Source organism: Brassica rapa, chromosome A06 (genome assembly GCF_000309985.2).
Source record: "Brassica rapa cultivar Chiifu-401-42 chromosome A06, CAAS_Brap_v3.01, whole genome shotgun sequence".
Classification (NCBI taxonomy): domain Eukaryota; kingdom Viridiplantae; phylum Streptophyta; class Magnoliopsida; order Brassicales; family Brassicaceae; genus Brassica; species Brassica rapa.
Genome location: NC_024800.2, coordinates 16,046,360 through 16,062,617, shown reverse-complemented (window position 1 = coordinate 16,062,617; position 16,258 = coordinate 16,046,360). Strand labels below are relative to the sequence as shown.

The 16,258-nt window shown below is 39.6% G+C and overlaps 1 protein-coding gene across 1 annotated transcript; it reads right to left on the bottom strand.

Moving 5' to 3' along the window:
• Positions 1 to 2,121: 2,121 nt before the first annotated feature.
• Positions 2,122 to 11,813, bottom strand: LOC103873606. Its single transcript, XM_009152009.3, has 2 exons — positions 3,668 to 11,813; positions 2,122 to 3,589 (listed from the first exon to the last, which is right to left on the bottom strand). The coding sequence occupies exons 1-2, from the start codon at positions 3,977 to 3,979 to the stop codon at positions 2,972 to 2,974; spliced, it is 930 nt and encodes a 309-aa protein (XP_009150257.1). The 5' UTR covers positions 3,980 to 11,813; the 3' UTR covers positions 2,122 to 2,971.
• Between the last annotated feature and the right edge of the window lie 4,445 nt (positions 11,814 to 16,258).

Below are 16,258 nucleotides of genomic sequence, written 5' to 3'. Positions count from 1 at the left end.
GAGGTTTGGGTGTAAGAAGACTGAGGGATTCATCTAAGGTATTTGCCTTAAAGCTTATTTGGCGCCTCTTTACACAACATACGTCATTGTGGGTCTGTTGGATAAAAGTCTATTTGGTCAAGGGTAGCTCCTTCTGGGATGTGAGATACACACAAAAAGGAACTTGGATGTGGAGGAAACTCATCAAACTTTGAGATATTGCCTATGATTTTCTCAGGTTCGAGGTCAAGGATGGGAAATCAACCTTCTTCTGGTTTGATAATTGGCTGGATAAGGGGCGTTTGATCGATGTTACATGTGCAGCTGGTACTACCTACATTGGATTGCCACGACGTACCACTGTTAGTGATGTGGTTAAACATAACGAATGGGCAATTTGATGACATCGGAGTCGCCACTATCACGAGCTTCATGCTGGCATTACTGCTGAACCAGAGCCTGGAGCTCAGCATGGGAGAGATGTAATCCTATGGAAGGTTGGAGATGACGACTATTGATAGACCATATATTTTACCCATTTTTAATCATGGTCTATAAGTGTTTTAAAGTGTTTTAAGATAAAATTATTATGTTTTGGAGTCTATTTAGAGTATTTACAGGTTCAGGGACGTTTAGGAGAAATATGGTGATTTTGGAGTCTTTTGGAGCCTTTGGAGGTGCAGAGTTGCACAGACGCGTCAGATGTTTAGCTATGAATGGAGACCTTCCGACCGTTAGATTGAGCCCATATGTTGACACAAGATATAGCCGTGAGTTAGCTTTCCAATGCCACCGGTCTCAGGTCATTCAGCATCTTGTAGCAGAAGTTATGCCCGTTTTACTGAAGAGTGGTCAGTCTGCCTCGCGAGAGGAAGCTGCTGAGAAGAGAAAGCCACGTCGATCGATGCAGCACCCTGCACGTCGATCGATGGAGATCCCAGATCGTGGGCCTTGTATATTTTATGACTGCATGAAGCCCAGAAGCTACAAATTAGCAGAATCCCCTTGGACGACCAGAAACCCTATTTATGTCATTTCTAAGCCATTGTTGACGGCTACGCTTTCTGAACGCTTTCTACACACTTTCTTTTTTTCATTGTTTCTCTTAGAGGAGAGAAGGGAGGAACTCCTATCAGAGTCCTCCTGGAACTCACTCCTATCAGAGTCCTCCTGGAACTCCATTGGTTTTCTTAATAATTTCTATTTCAGTTTTACATCTATTCATCTATGATTTCTGTGACAAACTTCATGTCTGAATAGATCCACCTGTTAGGTTTAGGGTTCAGATAGGTTTGTGGGATTAGCCCCAAACTATAGATCTGCCTTGTTGTGATATTCATGATAGATTTGTATTCATTGCTTGTTTTAAAGTAATTAACTAGAACTTGATCATAGGATTGCATACTCAAGCACCCTTGTTATCCCATCCTGACATCTATCTATCATATTAGGACTGCTAGAGAGGGCTAACCGCCAATTTAGTATCTTAATAGGGCATATCATACTCGCGCATAGGCCTGGCTAGAACCCGTCGATCGATGTCCTCAACTGACTATCGGTCGACGTAGGTAAAGGTATATTGGTCGATGTCCCAATAGGACCATCGATCGACACTCTTTCGTTGTCAACATACTAACCGTTGAGACACGAGATCTAGCGAGTTAACCAGTGAAACATGCGATAGCTGATCACTGAGTTAAGCGGTTGAGCTCTAACATATCATGCATGCAACAAATAGGTACCTATAGGAATTATAATCTCCAACACATGAATAAAAACCCTAGATCTAGCAACCATCCTTCCATTAAACTACTCCTTGCCAAGCTGAACAAGTACCTTGTTCATCTTGTTTATTGCTTTATTTATTACTTGCTTTATTTACTGCTTTAAAACCTATTAGCCTAGCTTAATCATATAACTATTAGATCTAATCGGTTCCCTAGCTCCTTGTGGATTCGATCCCTAAGTACTATAACTCGACCTCTTTTGATGAGAGTAACACTCTTTAGGGTAATTTGAGTGATATCAACTATCAAGATAACTTCTCATCTGCGAAGACATGGGAACAAATTTGTTTGAGAAAGGAACCAGTGAGATGGAGTAAAGTTGTTTGGTTCACACAAGGGGTACCTCAGTTCTCGCTCAGCAGTTGGCTTGCAGTCAAGAATAGAATATCATCTGATGATAGGATGCGCTCATGGGGGATGATCCAAGGCTCTATGTTGTGTGGAGAAGTCGATGAGACAAGGGATCATTTGTTCTTCGCGTGTCCATACTCCTTTACGGTTTGACATGGGTTGGCAAATCGCATTATTGGCTCTCATACTGATTCTGATTGGCAGCCCAAGCTTGACTACATGGAGGAGCTTTGACATGGGACACTGGATACTATTCTTATCAAAATGCTCTTTCAAACGACTATATATCATATTTGGAGAGAACGAAATGCAAGGAGACACCATACTAGTTGGATGACTGCAAAAGCTATGGGCAAGGCAATTGACAAGGGGATTCGGAATCGCATCTCATCTCTTAAGTACAAAGCAGGACACAAGCTAGACTTATGCGCCGGTGGTTTATCCACACTATGTAGTCATGATTCTACTTGTTTTTCTCTGCTACTCTTAGATTACACATAGTTCAGCATAGCATAGTAGTTAAAAGTAGATTCATATTATTTTGTAAATGTTAGTTCCCATAAAGGATGAATAAATTTGAATCTAATCAAAAAAAGATTATACTCTAAAATAAAATGTAAAAAAAATTCGAAATCACTGTTTGATGAGTTTATTTTAAGATGGAAAATAGCATACATTAAATTAGACAATATAAAGATCAGAAATAATATATTAAAATAAGAAACAATATATTAAAACCACATAATCAATAACCAACAATGAATATAAAATAAAAGATTTGTTGTTTCAAAAATAAAACTTAAGACAACATAAACTCGTAACCTAATTCCTTTGTGGATAGCTTCCAAATGCATTTATTGCTCTATAGAAGTTGATGTAGAAGGTTCTTTTTGATCAATCCTTTTTCTTAATATTCTTTTTTGTTCACTTTGAACGTAAGCACGGATGTTTGCATCTTGTATGGAATTCAAGTCTTGAAGTAAAAAAATATTTTCTTCCTTGAATTTTTTTAATGCATAATTCTTACTTTGAATCTCCATGCAATGTTGTATGTCTGCACTTGTCTTCTTCAAATGTTCAAGAAGTTGTCTGTTTCCTTCTTTTAAAATCTTGATTATAGCCGATGTTCGATCATCGCTTCTTCTTTTCAGTGAAGATTTTTTTACTCCAATAGGTTGTTGAGATCCACCAATTGGTTGTTGAGATAAGGATCCACCAATAAGATCATCTTTGTCACCTAAGTTAAAAGAAAATGAAGATACACTTGGAGATGCTTGTATCTCAGAATTTGTTGTTGGATTTTCTGAATCTGAATATGTAGACTCGAAAACGCAAGAATCTGATAGCTTTCTAGAATAAGTAACACCATGTTCAAACTTTTCAAAAGTCTTAATAATGTTCCACACATGATCAAATTTCCAACCAGATTTGTATTTTGGATCTTCCATTAGCATTTCTTTAGCTTGATTGAACTATATACAATTTTAAAACAAAACCAGTAAATAATCAAATAACAACAAAGAAGTTAAAGTTTATAATTTAATACTTACAATATTAATATTTGAAACACCATTTGAATGTTTGTTTTCACATTGTTTGATGCATGCATGTAGTTTCTTTGTTGCTCTCTCGATTGTTTGAAATCGACATTGGAGAGACTTTTTTGAACGTTCACTCGAAGCTTTGGGTTTCCCATTCTTGAAAGCTTCTTCCACATGATCCCAGAAATGATCGGCTGTTTGATAAAAACCTTTAATCGGATTTTGATAAACTTTCATATAAACTTGACATAAAAGTTTATCTTCTTCTTTAGAATACCCAACAGAACGAGAACCATTTTTAGGCATTCTTGTAAAGAACATAGAAATATGGAGAGGTGTAGAGAAAATTATAGAATGATTCAATGTTATGAATGAAAATAAAAATCCAATATTCTATTTATAGATGTTAACCAAAATTCACGTTTCTAAATCCAATATAAGATGATTTGACTGAGAAAATTGTTCTATAATTATCAAATTTCACGAATAATTAGGAGAATTTTAAAACAAAATGAAACTGATCGCAAGTTTCTGATGTTTCTAAATTTATTTTATAAGATTTAACAATATATCGAGGGAATGATTGTAATACTGCAGTTACAAAAATGATTCTAATATTGTTACATATTTTAGTTAAGCTATAGTTAGAAACATCAAAGAAAAATATATAAATTATATGACTTAACCCACATATAAGAATTATTAATGGATCAAATTACATTCAATTAGTTTTGAAATATTCTAAATTTAGTTTGAGAATTGAAATTAATCATTAGAAAAGGCATAAGTTAAGGAAATGATCAAAAATTTGTTTCTTCCATGAATTTAAAGAATAATTTATGGAAAAATTAATTTAGATGATATTAATAGTTATATATATAGTTGCAATCACACTATTTTTATATTAGAATTTTTTTTGATAAATATGTGTTAGACAAGTTATTCTTGAGGTATGGAACTTATCAGATATCCCGACTGATGAAAATATAATGGAGCATATATCTTGGTGCTTGATATGCCATGAATTTTACCAGTTTTCAAGCATTGTATGTAATTGTTTAGAATCTATTTTATGTGTTTTGGAGTCTTTTTGAGTCTTTTCAGGTCCATGTATGTTTTGAAGCAATGTGGAGATTATGGAGCATTTTGTAGTTAAAGATAGAATAAACTCGTAGACGTTCAGAAACAAGCCAGAGTCGACATTCAGATAGACTGTCGATCAACACAATTCCTGTCGTCGCTTGACAATGACGCGCGTAGACGGGCTGACCGTCTTGTTCGAGACCGACTTGAGCCTAGATGGTCCACATAATTACATGAGTACCCCTGGCCGAGTGACCTAATATTTATAGTGTTTGCCATTGTTTGGACAGAACACTACCCTTTTACTTTCTATCATTCATGTCAAACACTTTAAGGATTTTTAGTAGGGTTGGAGAGAAGATCCAAGTCTCTTTCAGACCTTTGTAATGGAACTCTATTTTTTCTTACCTTATTCTTTTTATGCATTCTATTCAGTTTATTATCATGACCTTTGTAATAGGGTTTTGATGGATTATCCAAACATATAGAACTGCTAGGGTGCATTCATAAAACATCTTTCATAAGAATTGTTCTTATTGCCAGTGTTCTAGATTAGCTAACTAGAACCTTGAACTAGGGATTGTAGACAACTATGACAATAGGTTCTCTTCCTGCACTAATTTTTCTGAGTTAGGATTGCTAGAAATAAGCGACAGCTAATCTGTTGAAACTAGTGAACAAATCGATCAGATTTGCAACTCTTTCCTAAGGCAGTGTCGATCAACACTCATTCGATAGTATCAATCGACACATCGAGTTCTAGGACTTTCATTCACACACCCTTATCTTTTATAATACTATAATACAGATTGCTTGGAACCCTAGATCTAGCTTTTTGATCTCATATTTTCAAACCAAACAACCAACTACTTTGTTCTGCTTTATTTATGCTTTTATAGTTACTTGCCTAGCTTAATCGTTATTGCATTGATTTTATTGTGTTCCCCCGTTTCCTGTGGATTTTAGCCCTAAGTACTACAACTGAACCTCTTATTTGAGAGAGTAAATTTTCTCATTGGATAATTTGGCGCTGTTTCCGAGGAGCATTAGATCGCCATTAGACTCAATTTATTTGATTTAGTCTAGGTTATTTTTCTCATTTATTTTTGCTTACGAATTTTTTTTCTTAAAGTTTCAGGTACATGCCCAATAGTACTTGAAGCTACAAGGAAAAAATCACTTTTATTCTCAGATCCTGCACGTTTGGATCGTTCAATCTGAAAAGAGAGACGGGCGGTATCGATCGACATCAACTCAATTACCTCGACGGATACCTGTGAGCGACCGACGATCGACACTTCAACCCGAACATCGATCGACATCAACTCACGAGCAGACATGGTTGCGACTCTAGTGCTGATATGGGATGAGAATGGGGACCTGCATGACCAGGATGGTCATCTGTATAATGCAGCATGTCAGAGGTTAGATGATCACAGGGCTATAATCCCTGATCCTGAAGCAGATAATCAACAAGCTGCTGATGTTGAGAATTCTGCAGCCAATGCTCAGGTTGTAGCTGAGGAGAATGTCCAGGTCTCTCTACCCAGATCTTTGGCTGACTACAACTGCCCAGATTAATACTACGCCAACAGATCTGCAATTTGTCATCCTACTTTCCATAGGTACGATTCGAGCTGAAGCCTGCATACTTTACACAGGTGGGACAGACACCATATCATGTTCTTCCACATGAGCATTGATATAACTCAAATTACCCCAAAGAGTGACTTTTACTCTCTCAAATAAGAGGTTAAGTCGTAGTATTTAGGAATCAAATCCACAAGGATCTAGGGCACACAATATATCCTAATCAGTTTTGGATTAGGCTAGGCAAACAGAGTAAGTCAATAAACAGCAGAGGCGAACAAGATAGTTGCTCAGTTGATTGATTGGTTGAGGTTGTAACAGTTATGAGAAAGCAGCTAGATCTAGAGTTTTAGGTAATCAGGATTATAATGATATAGAATGCTTAGGTTGTCAATCTTAGAACTAGAATTCTAATGAGAAAGTATTCCCAGCTTTCGCATGTGAATCAATCCTATTGACTAAGGACAATATCTCAGGTTCCGCTTGTTGATACGTATCGAACATCGATCGATGCTATGAGATTAGCGTCGATCGATGTTTCCTTAGGCAAGCTTTAGCGAGTTGATCTATAGGTTCACTAGTCTTAACTAAATCAGCTGTCACTTGTTTCTAGTAATCATTGCTCAAGTGAATCTATTCTGATGCAAAACCTATCGTCGTAGTTGTCCACAAACCTAAAATCAGGATTCTAGTTAGCTACTTTAAACACAAGCATTATAATAAATTTCTTGAAGGATGTCTATCACCTTAGCAGTTATATAGTTTGGGCTAATCCTTCAATACTATAATGAACCCTAAATCTAACAAGTGAATGACTCAGATGTAATCAAACCAAGACATGATATAAATTTGAATAGAAAGCATATAGTAGAATAGAGTAGTAATACTTGAGTTCCAATACAAAGCTCTAAAGAAGTCTTGGATCTTCTCTCCAAACTACTAAAAACCTAAATATGTTTTCTGTGAAAATATGAAAGTACGAAAGCGTTTGTTGCCCAAAATAATTTGCATAGCACATAAATATTAGGTTAAAGTTGGCCGGGGGTATTTATGTAATTGTTGTGGAACTTCGGCGGCTGGGAACCAAGTCGGGCCTTGCGCGCTTTGCTATCGATTGACGACACGAGGTTTTTGTCGATCGTAGTTTGACTCTGAATGTTGACTCTGGACTGGTTTGACAGACAACTACGAATTTCTTCTAACTTTATCTCCAAAATTCTCCAAAATCACCACATTGCTCCAAAACATTCATGAACCTGTAAATACTCTAAAAAGACTCCAAACATAATAAATAGGTTCTACAACACTTATATACCATAGCTAAAAACTGGTAAAATCCATGGTATATCCACTCCCCCAGACTTACCCTTTTGGTTGTCCTCAAGCAAAACATGAATATTCCTAATGAAATATGTTTTTTAAAACAACAAGGACTCACATAATTTAATATCACTACATGTAATATCTTGGGAGTATCGCTCAAAGGACATATCTGTTAGTGCAGGAATAACACCACAATAGTACTGCTGAAGATAACACTAGAGACAAAACAATACAAGCAAACAACTATGCTTTATTAGAATCTCCTTTAAACAATCTATTGCAAGACCTTGTTTATTCAGCTTTACTCGTCTAGTGTTAACACCTTAACACACGACACTGAAGGATTTCTAGGCTACCCGCTTATGTCTCTCTCCCAGCAAGTACTTCAGCCACTGCTTCAGAACGACCCATAACACTTCCAAGAGCTTCTCTCTCTCTATAAGATCAACATCTGTGTCTATGTCTCTCTACAGATGACCCATAGCTATCTTATATATTCTCCATGTTCCTGAAACCCTAGTCTCCAAGGCAACATGGATATGGACATCTTCCATAACATTAAGTGCAACTTTCTTTTTCTTGGAATGCACTTATTCTTCTTCCTTTAAGTCATAAACTTGTTCTTCAAGTTTATTCCTCTTTCTTTATCTCCAAGATACTCTCTTGCTCTCCAAGTCTTCAAGACTCCAGCTCAACACCTTGACTCCACATGGTCTTAACCACCAACACAACGTCTGCTTCAGCTACTACGTTAGCGACTACTTCAGGGCAGACATCTTACATCTTCAATCTCCCCCTTCTAGCTTTGTGTATCGATCAAGCACAACATTCTTATGGTTTAGCATCCTCGTGGAAACCACGTTCCCCACCTGGAAACTTCCAGACCAAATGTGCTTTTCTCCCCCACGAGATGTGCACCACACATGCTTTTCTCCCCCACGAGATGTGCACCACACATGCTTTTCTCCCCCATGAGATATGCATTCTCTGTACCAGAACATCACCATTCTCCCCTTGCTTGATTGCATACTAAGCTAAAACACATATGCCTAAATTGTCAAGCCTTACAGACCTCCCCCCCCCCCCCCCCCGTATGTTTATTCATGTATAATCATGACACAGCCCCTGCTGCAGCAGAATAACAAGTACTGCGTCACGATCTGACGCACCTTCCGAACTACCATTCGACCAGCTTCTGTTGAGGACCTGGCTTTCGTCATGTGTCTTCTTCTTGACCTCGAGCCCTTCCCCATCAACACCAAGTGCACTCTGTACTCGTTGCTATTGTCTTGGAGTGATTTCACTATCACCCTCCTCAAGATCATCTCGCATCACTTCCTGACGCACTTTGATCTCTTTCTCCTTTGTGCCACAAATAACCTCGTGTCCTTGATCCAGATTTGATGCTTCTTGATCATCCTCAAGATCACACTTAACAGAACTGCACCCTTCTTCTAACGTCTCTTCCTTGACCTCATCAAGTAAGCCACTCTTGGCTAAGAGCACCTCTTCAACCCTCTTGGGTTTAATGAACGTCTTGTTCACCTTCTTGGCCATGTATCTGCTCTTCTCACGATCAAAACACTCCACCTTCTTGTGTCCAGACTTCCCATAGAACCAACAGCACATCCGATGTTACTTCTTGTTTTGCCTGACACAGTTGCTGATGCACCGATCAGTCTCCTTCCTTGTACCAGCTGCACAACCCTTATTCATAACCTCTTGTCTGACCTTCATGTTTCTGCACTAATGTACTCCCTTCGGCTTGTTACTCACAACTACGCGCTGTAGAACTTTCTGCCGTACTCTTGTCGTACGTCCCGACGTACTTGCTGACTGTTGGGGTCAAAAACGAACACGACGAAGTTAACATCCAAATATCCGTAAAAATCAGCATGAATGCTTTTATGAAAAGTAATCCTCGTAAAGAAATCTTTACGAAGAAATTTGCGGTGAAATCTTGCACTAATCTCGGTTGATTCATCGAAACTAAACACCCATAGTCCAAGAACACGTTCATAAAACGTCATAAAAGGATCCAAACAAGGTTGCAACGTAGTAACCGGTCCACAAACGAGCCGGTCGCTACGTAGCGACCGACCAAACCGTTCGTTCGGTCGCTACGTAGCAACCGATCCAGGTGGGACCAGGTCGCTACATAGTGATCGAACTGTCTCGGACATCGATTAACGGGTATGACCCAAATCCGTGCATTCTCGTATGTTCTCAATGCTATCTCCCATGTACCACGGCCATATCATTTCTCACATCATTCCGATCAAAGTTACTGTTGAAACTTTACGATAAAAAACGCGAGAACTTGTTTTTGTCGAAAAGAAAATTGTAACAAACGTTTCATGTCGAAAGACGGCCCAACGAGGTCTAAAACGCGATTACAAGCCCACTTACGATTCTTTAAGAATGAGCTCGTAGATACTGTGGCGGTTTATGTTTTTATTTTATAAAAACAAATATAAAGATAAGTTTCCGCAGAAAAAATGTTAAGTTTCTGCGGATAAACATGAAGATCGGAAAAAATGAAATATCTCCATTTTTCACTTAAGACGGCTTAAGGGCAGGAAGGGAAAAGCGAAAACCGACCTTGGAGGAGTATATAAGGAGTCCTAGGTGAGAGGCACATGGGGAGAACTTTTTCAGAGCAAACTTAGCACTTAGAGCAATTTTAGGCAACATTTCGTTTTTGTTATTCAAGCTACGACTCAATTAGGTCTTGCAGTCTTAGGGTTTTAGAACTAGGAAACTCGCTGACAGCTCTTGTAGCCCAGGCTCTTACCTTGTTGTAACGCTCAAACGCGAATTCGGAATAAGATCTATTTTGCTCTCTTTTCGATTTCTTCTCTTTCTCGTCTTTATTTCGTGTTCTGATTGCTTGGCGTGTGGTTTAGCATATATCCAGAACCTCTGGAAAATTAGGGTTTTCCTAACTTTCTTTATTTAAACGGAAATCGATAGTGTGAATTTTGATTCCTACAGTTTGGCGCTAGAAGGACGGGGGGTATAGATCAGTCTAACTCTCTCAGCCACAATACGCTCAACTAGACAAGACAACTAACGACACGAATAACTTGCACTCCTCTCAACGGAGGAAGCAACGACAATGAAAACACTCCAGAAGCTGCCGTTTCTGCAGCCAACACAACAGCTAACGCTGTGACGTTCGAGGAGTTCAAAAAGATGTTTTCTGCCTACGAAAATAGGTCGGAAGAACAAGACAAACTCGTGGATACCTTGACGAAAAAGGTCAAAACCTCAACGGAAAGAACCCATGCAGTCCTCCTTTGCGGATCTACGAAAATCCGCGGAGGAAAACTTGACTTCACAACTCCGCAATGGAGTAAGATCATATGGTTCTCCCAAGGTGTACCTCGCTATGCTTTTATCATCTGGTTAGCTTTCCGTAACGGACTTTCTACAGGTCACCATACTCGTAGATGGAGCCAGCCGCAAGTTTATTGTATAAATTTGAAATATTTAGCAAGTTATTGTCTGTCTCCATCTCTTCTGCTTTCAGCATACCCACAAGTTTGTCAAACTTGCGCTCATCCGAGTTTGTGGTCATATTCAGACCAACTTGTGAACTACAAACTTTGCTGGAAGAAAACGTAGTAACTTCTTTACCAGCTTCGTCTCCTTTTACTTCTTCCCAAGTACACATGCTTCATACACCATAGCACTGAGTTTGGCACTGAAGCTTGCAACATAATCACTATCAGACCACCTAAGATTCTCAAACTGCGACCCAAGATGACCCAGACGTGTCCTCTTGACACTCATTTCCTTCAAATGAATTCAGCAGGATCTCCCACACCTCTTTAGCCTAAGTACTCCCTTGTATCAACTTGAACTATTCTGCTTCAACGGTTCCAAAGATTACTGACAACGCCTTTGCATTAAACTTTGATGCATTGCGTTCTGCCTCTAACTAATCCTCTTTTGGCTTGGGTGATAGACCATGGATTTTAACCACTTTTATCCATGGTCTATAAGTGTTTTAATATATATTTACTACTATATGGAGTATATCTAGAGTATTTACAGGTTCAGGTACATTCTGGAGAAATATGGTGATTTTGGAGTCTTTTGAGGTGCAGAACTACACAGACGTGTCAGATGTCTAGCTGTGGATGGAGACCTTCCGACTGTTATATTGAGCTCATCTTTTGAAACAAGATATAGATTTCAGTTAGCTTTCCAATTCCACCGGGTTGAGGTCAATCAGAATCATGTAGTAGAAGTTATGCCCGTTTTACTGAAGAGAGGTCAGTCTGCCTCGCGAGAGGAAGCTGTCGAGATGATAAAGGCAAATCAATCGATACTGATCCCATAATGCGGGCCGAGCATATATTATGAACAACTGAAGCCCAGAAGTAACCACAAATTACCAAGACACCCTTGGACGACCAGAAACCCTATTTATGTTTTTTCTAACTCATTGTTGACGGCTAAACTTTATTTTATTCATAGTTCTAGGTTAGGAGAGAAGAGAAGAACTCCTTCAGAATCCTCTTGGAACTCCATTGTTTTGGGTTTATTTATATTTTATGTTATTCATCTATGATTTCTATGACAAACATCATGCATGAGTAGATCCACCTGCGAGGTTTATAAATTTCTAGGGTTTTGAATGAATTTCTGAACTATATGATTGCTAGGATATCTAAAGATCTCTACATCAGGATAGCTTGTAATACTAGGATCTAGAGTAGTTGGAAAACCACGAGAGTGTGACTAATTGCTTGAACCTAGAATCATAGGATAATTGAGAGGCACGAGAGTGCAATTAATTAGCGGAATCCGAATCCTGCTGGATTAGATACCTAGACGCATACGAGAGTTGGTGTAGGAATCTAGTTGAACATAATCAATAAGATTGATAACGCTTGCCTAAGGCAGTGTCGATCGACGCTTATACCATAGCATCGATCGACACTCAATCCGTAGCATCGATCGACACTCAATCCATAGCATCGACCGACGCTTGATCTGTGTTAACATGCGAGAGCTAAAACACTAAACTTAGTCAATAGATTAGACTCACAGTGAGAGCTGGTTGTGTTTTGCATTAGATATCGAGTTCTAGAATCAATCCTTAGCATATATAGTTTAGTGTTCTAATAGCATGAATGAAACCCTAAATCTAGTAACCATCCTTCCATCAAACAACTCCCTGCCAAGCTGAACAATAGTCTTGTTCAACTTGTTTACTGTTTACTGCTTTGCTATCTATATTTACTGCTTTATAACCTATTAGCCTAGCTTAATCATAAACTATTAAATCTAATTGGTTCCCTAGCTCCCTGTGAATTCGATCCCTAAGTACTACAACTCGACCTCTTATTTGAGAGAGTATAAATCACTCCTTAGGGTAATATGAGTGATATCAAATTTGGTACCGTTGCCGGAGAGCTTTGATCGCCATTAGATCTTATTTAGTTAGATTTAGTCTAGGTTTTACTATTGTTCGAAAAAACTGATAAAATTTTTTTTTCTGTTTCAGGTACATACATATGAGTACCAGAAGCAGCAAGGGAATAGGGCTCTTACTAGTAGAGCCACTGGATTTGGAACGCGTGATCCATAAGTCTAAGAGGGCAGTCGACACCCTCCAAGCAGCGATTGGCAGCGTAGAAATCCAAGCGTCGATCGACACTATTCATCCCTCGTCGATCGATACTATACACCCGATGTCGATCGACACTGTTCAACCTACGTCGATTGATACTATTCAACATGTATCGAAAAACACTGTTCATCCCGGTACTGTTCATCTAGGTACTGTTCATCCTGGTATTGTTCATCGAGGTACTGTTCACCTCGACACTGTTCATCCGACGTCGATCGACACTGTTCAGTCCCCGTCGATCGACTGGTCATCCCGTGTCGATCGACACTGTTCGTCTGAACACTGTTCATCGTGACATTGTTCATCCGAACACTTTTTACCCCAACACTGTTTACCCCAACACTGTTCATCCGGTGAAAAACAACACCATTTGCGGGGAGACAGAGATGATAGAAGTGCTCATACTTAAAGTTGATGAGAACGAGATGTTAAGAGATGAAGAAGGTCGCACTCGCAACAGCGCATGACAGTTGATTAATGCTCAGGGTGTTGTGATCACTGATGTGATTGTTGTTGCTGAGATGAATGACTTTCACCTGAGCCGAGAGTGGTATGATTGGGTAGGTCAAGACCCCTTCCAGAGTCTTCCTCACCAAGATCCCAGAAAACACATCGAAGAACTGGAGGATCTCGTGTTAAGGAGTGAGCATAATGAAGTATCTGAATACCACATGCTCTGCAAGATCTTCCCTTATTCTATCTTTGGGGATGCATCCAGATGGTTCAGTCAACTGCAACCAGGATCTCTAACCAACTGGGATGACATTGAAAGAGTCTCCCCTTACAAATTTCTTGATGATGCTGAAGCAACTCGAGAAAAGGAGAAAAATGATAGATGGGACAGATTCTTGGCATCGTTAGATGCTGAGTATATGATTCCAGTACAGCTGCTCAACGATTTTATTGCAAAAAGGGATGAACAACATGTGTCTGGAGGGCTGAGCAGAGTAGAGGAAGCGTGTACTGAAGATACGACCTCAACGTCGATCGATATCACGACCTCAATGTCGATCGACAGTACGACCACAACGTTGACCGATGACAAGACCTCAACATCGATCGATGGGTCACCACAGAAGAGCACATCAAGTTGTGATATTGTCCCAAATTTAGACAGAGAGAGCACTATGGAAGATTTCTTGAAGCTAGAGGATGAGGCACAACCTGAGAGTCTGGATCACAACTTGGAGAAGAAGCTTGATGACTATCAGCACACTTCAGAAAAGGATCTGGAAACTTCAAAGGCTAGCATCAATCGACACCAACCTGATGAGATCAATCGACAACCACCCCACATCATCGATCTACACCCACCCGACATCGATCGACACCGCCAACCACTTATCGATCGTCACCACCCACATAATATCGATCGATGCCCACTGCTAGACGTTCCGCCAGGTTGCATAATTGAGATGGAACCGATTAAGGAGAGGATGTACATGTCTAAGGCCTCACACCTTGCTGTCCCCAAACATCAAAGACCACCTATTTGGACAGAAGAAGTTGTTGGGTTTCACAAAAGAGTGAAGAGGATACATGATCCTGTGAAGATTGTGGTTCCATGTGCTTTATTTGAAGCTGAATCTCCTATTCCACCAGATAGAAGTGTGCATCTAGATTCCTACAGTGGGATATTGGATGATCATCAGCACATAGAAGCTTCTCAGAGAGGGTTGCGATTTTGAGATGAAGTCTATAAGGGTCCAGCAGAACCAGTATCGATCGACACCAACCGGATACCATCGATCGACACCAACGAACAAACATCAATTGACACTACCACTTCAACATCGATCGACACGACCGCTTTATCGTCGATCGACACTGGACGCGTATCAGAGCATAAGGAGTTCTATGTGTGTGGAAATCTTAGGGATGTAGATACCACCACGCGATCAGACAAGTCTGGGGGAAAGAATATGTGGAATTGGAAGAAGAGAAAAATGATCAAGGATGGTCTTCAGGTATCATTGACTCCTCACTTCTCAGATTGTGTCAGGAAATCCAGAGTGCGCAGCAGATGCTTCTCACATCCATTTGCAAAGCTTCGAGCACTCCTTCTTGCTGAGATGATAGACAAAGGAGAGAAGTCTATGGAGGAGGCTTTCACACAAGAATGATAAAGCTTCAAAGACCAGACATTGAGACTTGTTTTGGAGCATGTTCTCATTCTCTTCCGGACTAAATCAGATCTCCAAAGTCAAGCTAATGACTTAAAATAAGTGATGAGTGGGAGGCAACCCATTGTTAGGTTTGTTTTAAATTTAGTTTTATTTTCATTTATTATTGATTTTTTGTTTTCTAATGATTTCAGGTTTAAAAAAAACGGATGAACAGTAACGATGGTACTGTAGCAACCGCACTGTAGCATCGATCGACACTGTAGCAAACAAATCGATCGACTCTGTAGCAGAAAATTGGGAGTTACTGTAGCAGCAGAGGACGTTCCATAAAAAAATGCTGGCAATCATCGCAGCATGCAAATAGAGGAGGACGTTCCCGCGACGTTCCAGGCCTGTCGAGCACTTTATCCTTAAGCTGCATGATTTGTTGCCATGTTCCAGATGATATGAACTTGCCTCCATAGTCGTCGGGTCCATTCTTCTACAAGATCCCATCAGGAACATTAACAGTCAGCAATAATGGGAAGCGATTTATCTCCTGCAACAGACGCTGCAACTGTCGACTACGACAGACCCGAATCCTCCAATTATTAACAAATATCACAGATTCTTGCATTCATTGCAATGCCTAGCTTTTGAGTTCCAATTTCTCTCATAAGATCAATTAATCTCCCTGCAGGATGCCAAAGATCCAACCAGGAACTCACTGGTTGACCATTCCTGATGACAATGCGCATGAACTGCTTATCCAGAAACCGAAAACTCAAGATCTTCCACCAGACCCAAGATCATAACCCCGTCTCCTTCACGTCCCATAAAGTCTCACCGAAGCAG

Excerpts from the sequence above, each read along its gene's own strand:
- LOC103873606 (XM_009152009.3), bottom strand. The coding sequence starts at position 3,979 with ATGTTCTTTACAAGAATGCCTAAAAATGGTTCTCGTTCTGTTGGGTAT. Across the intron at positions 3,590-3,667 it reads GTGTTTCAAATATTAATATT|TTCAATCAAGCTAAAGAAAT; the intron begins GTAAGTATTAAA and ends AATTGTATATAG.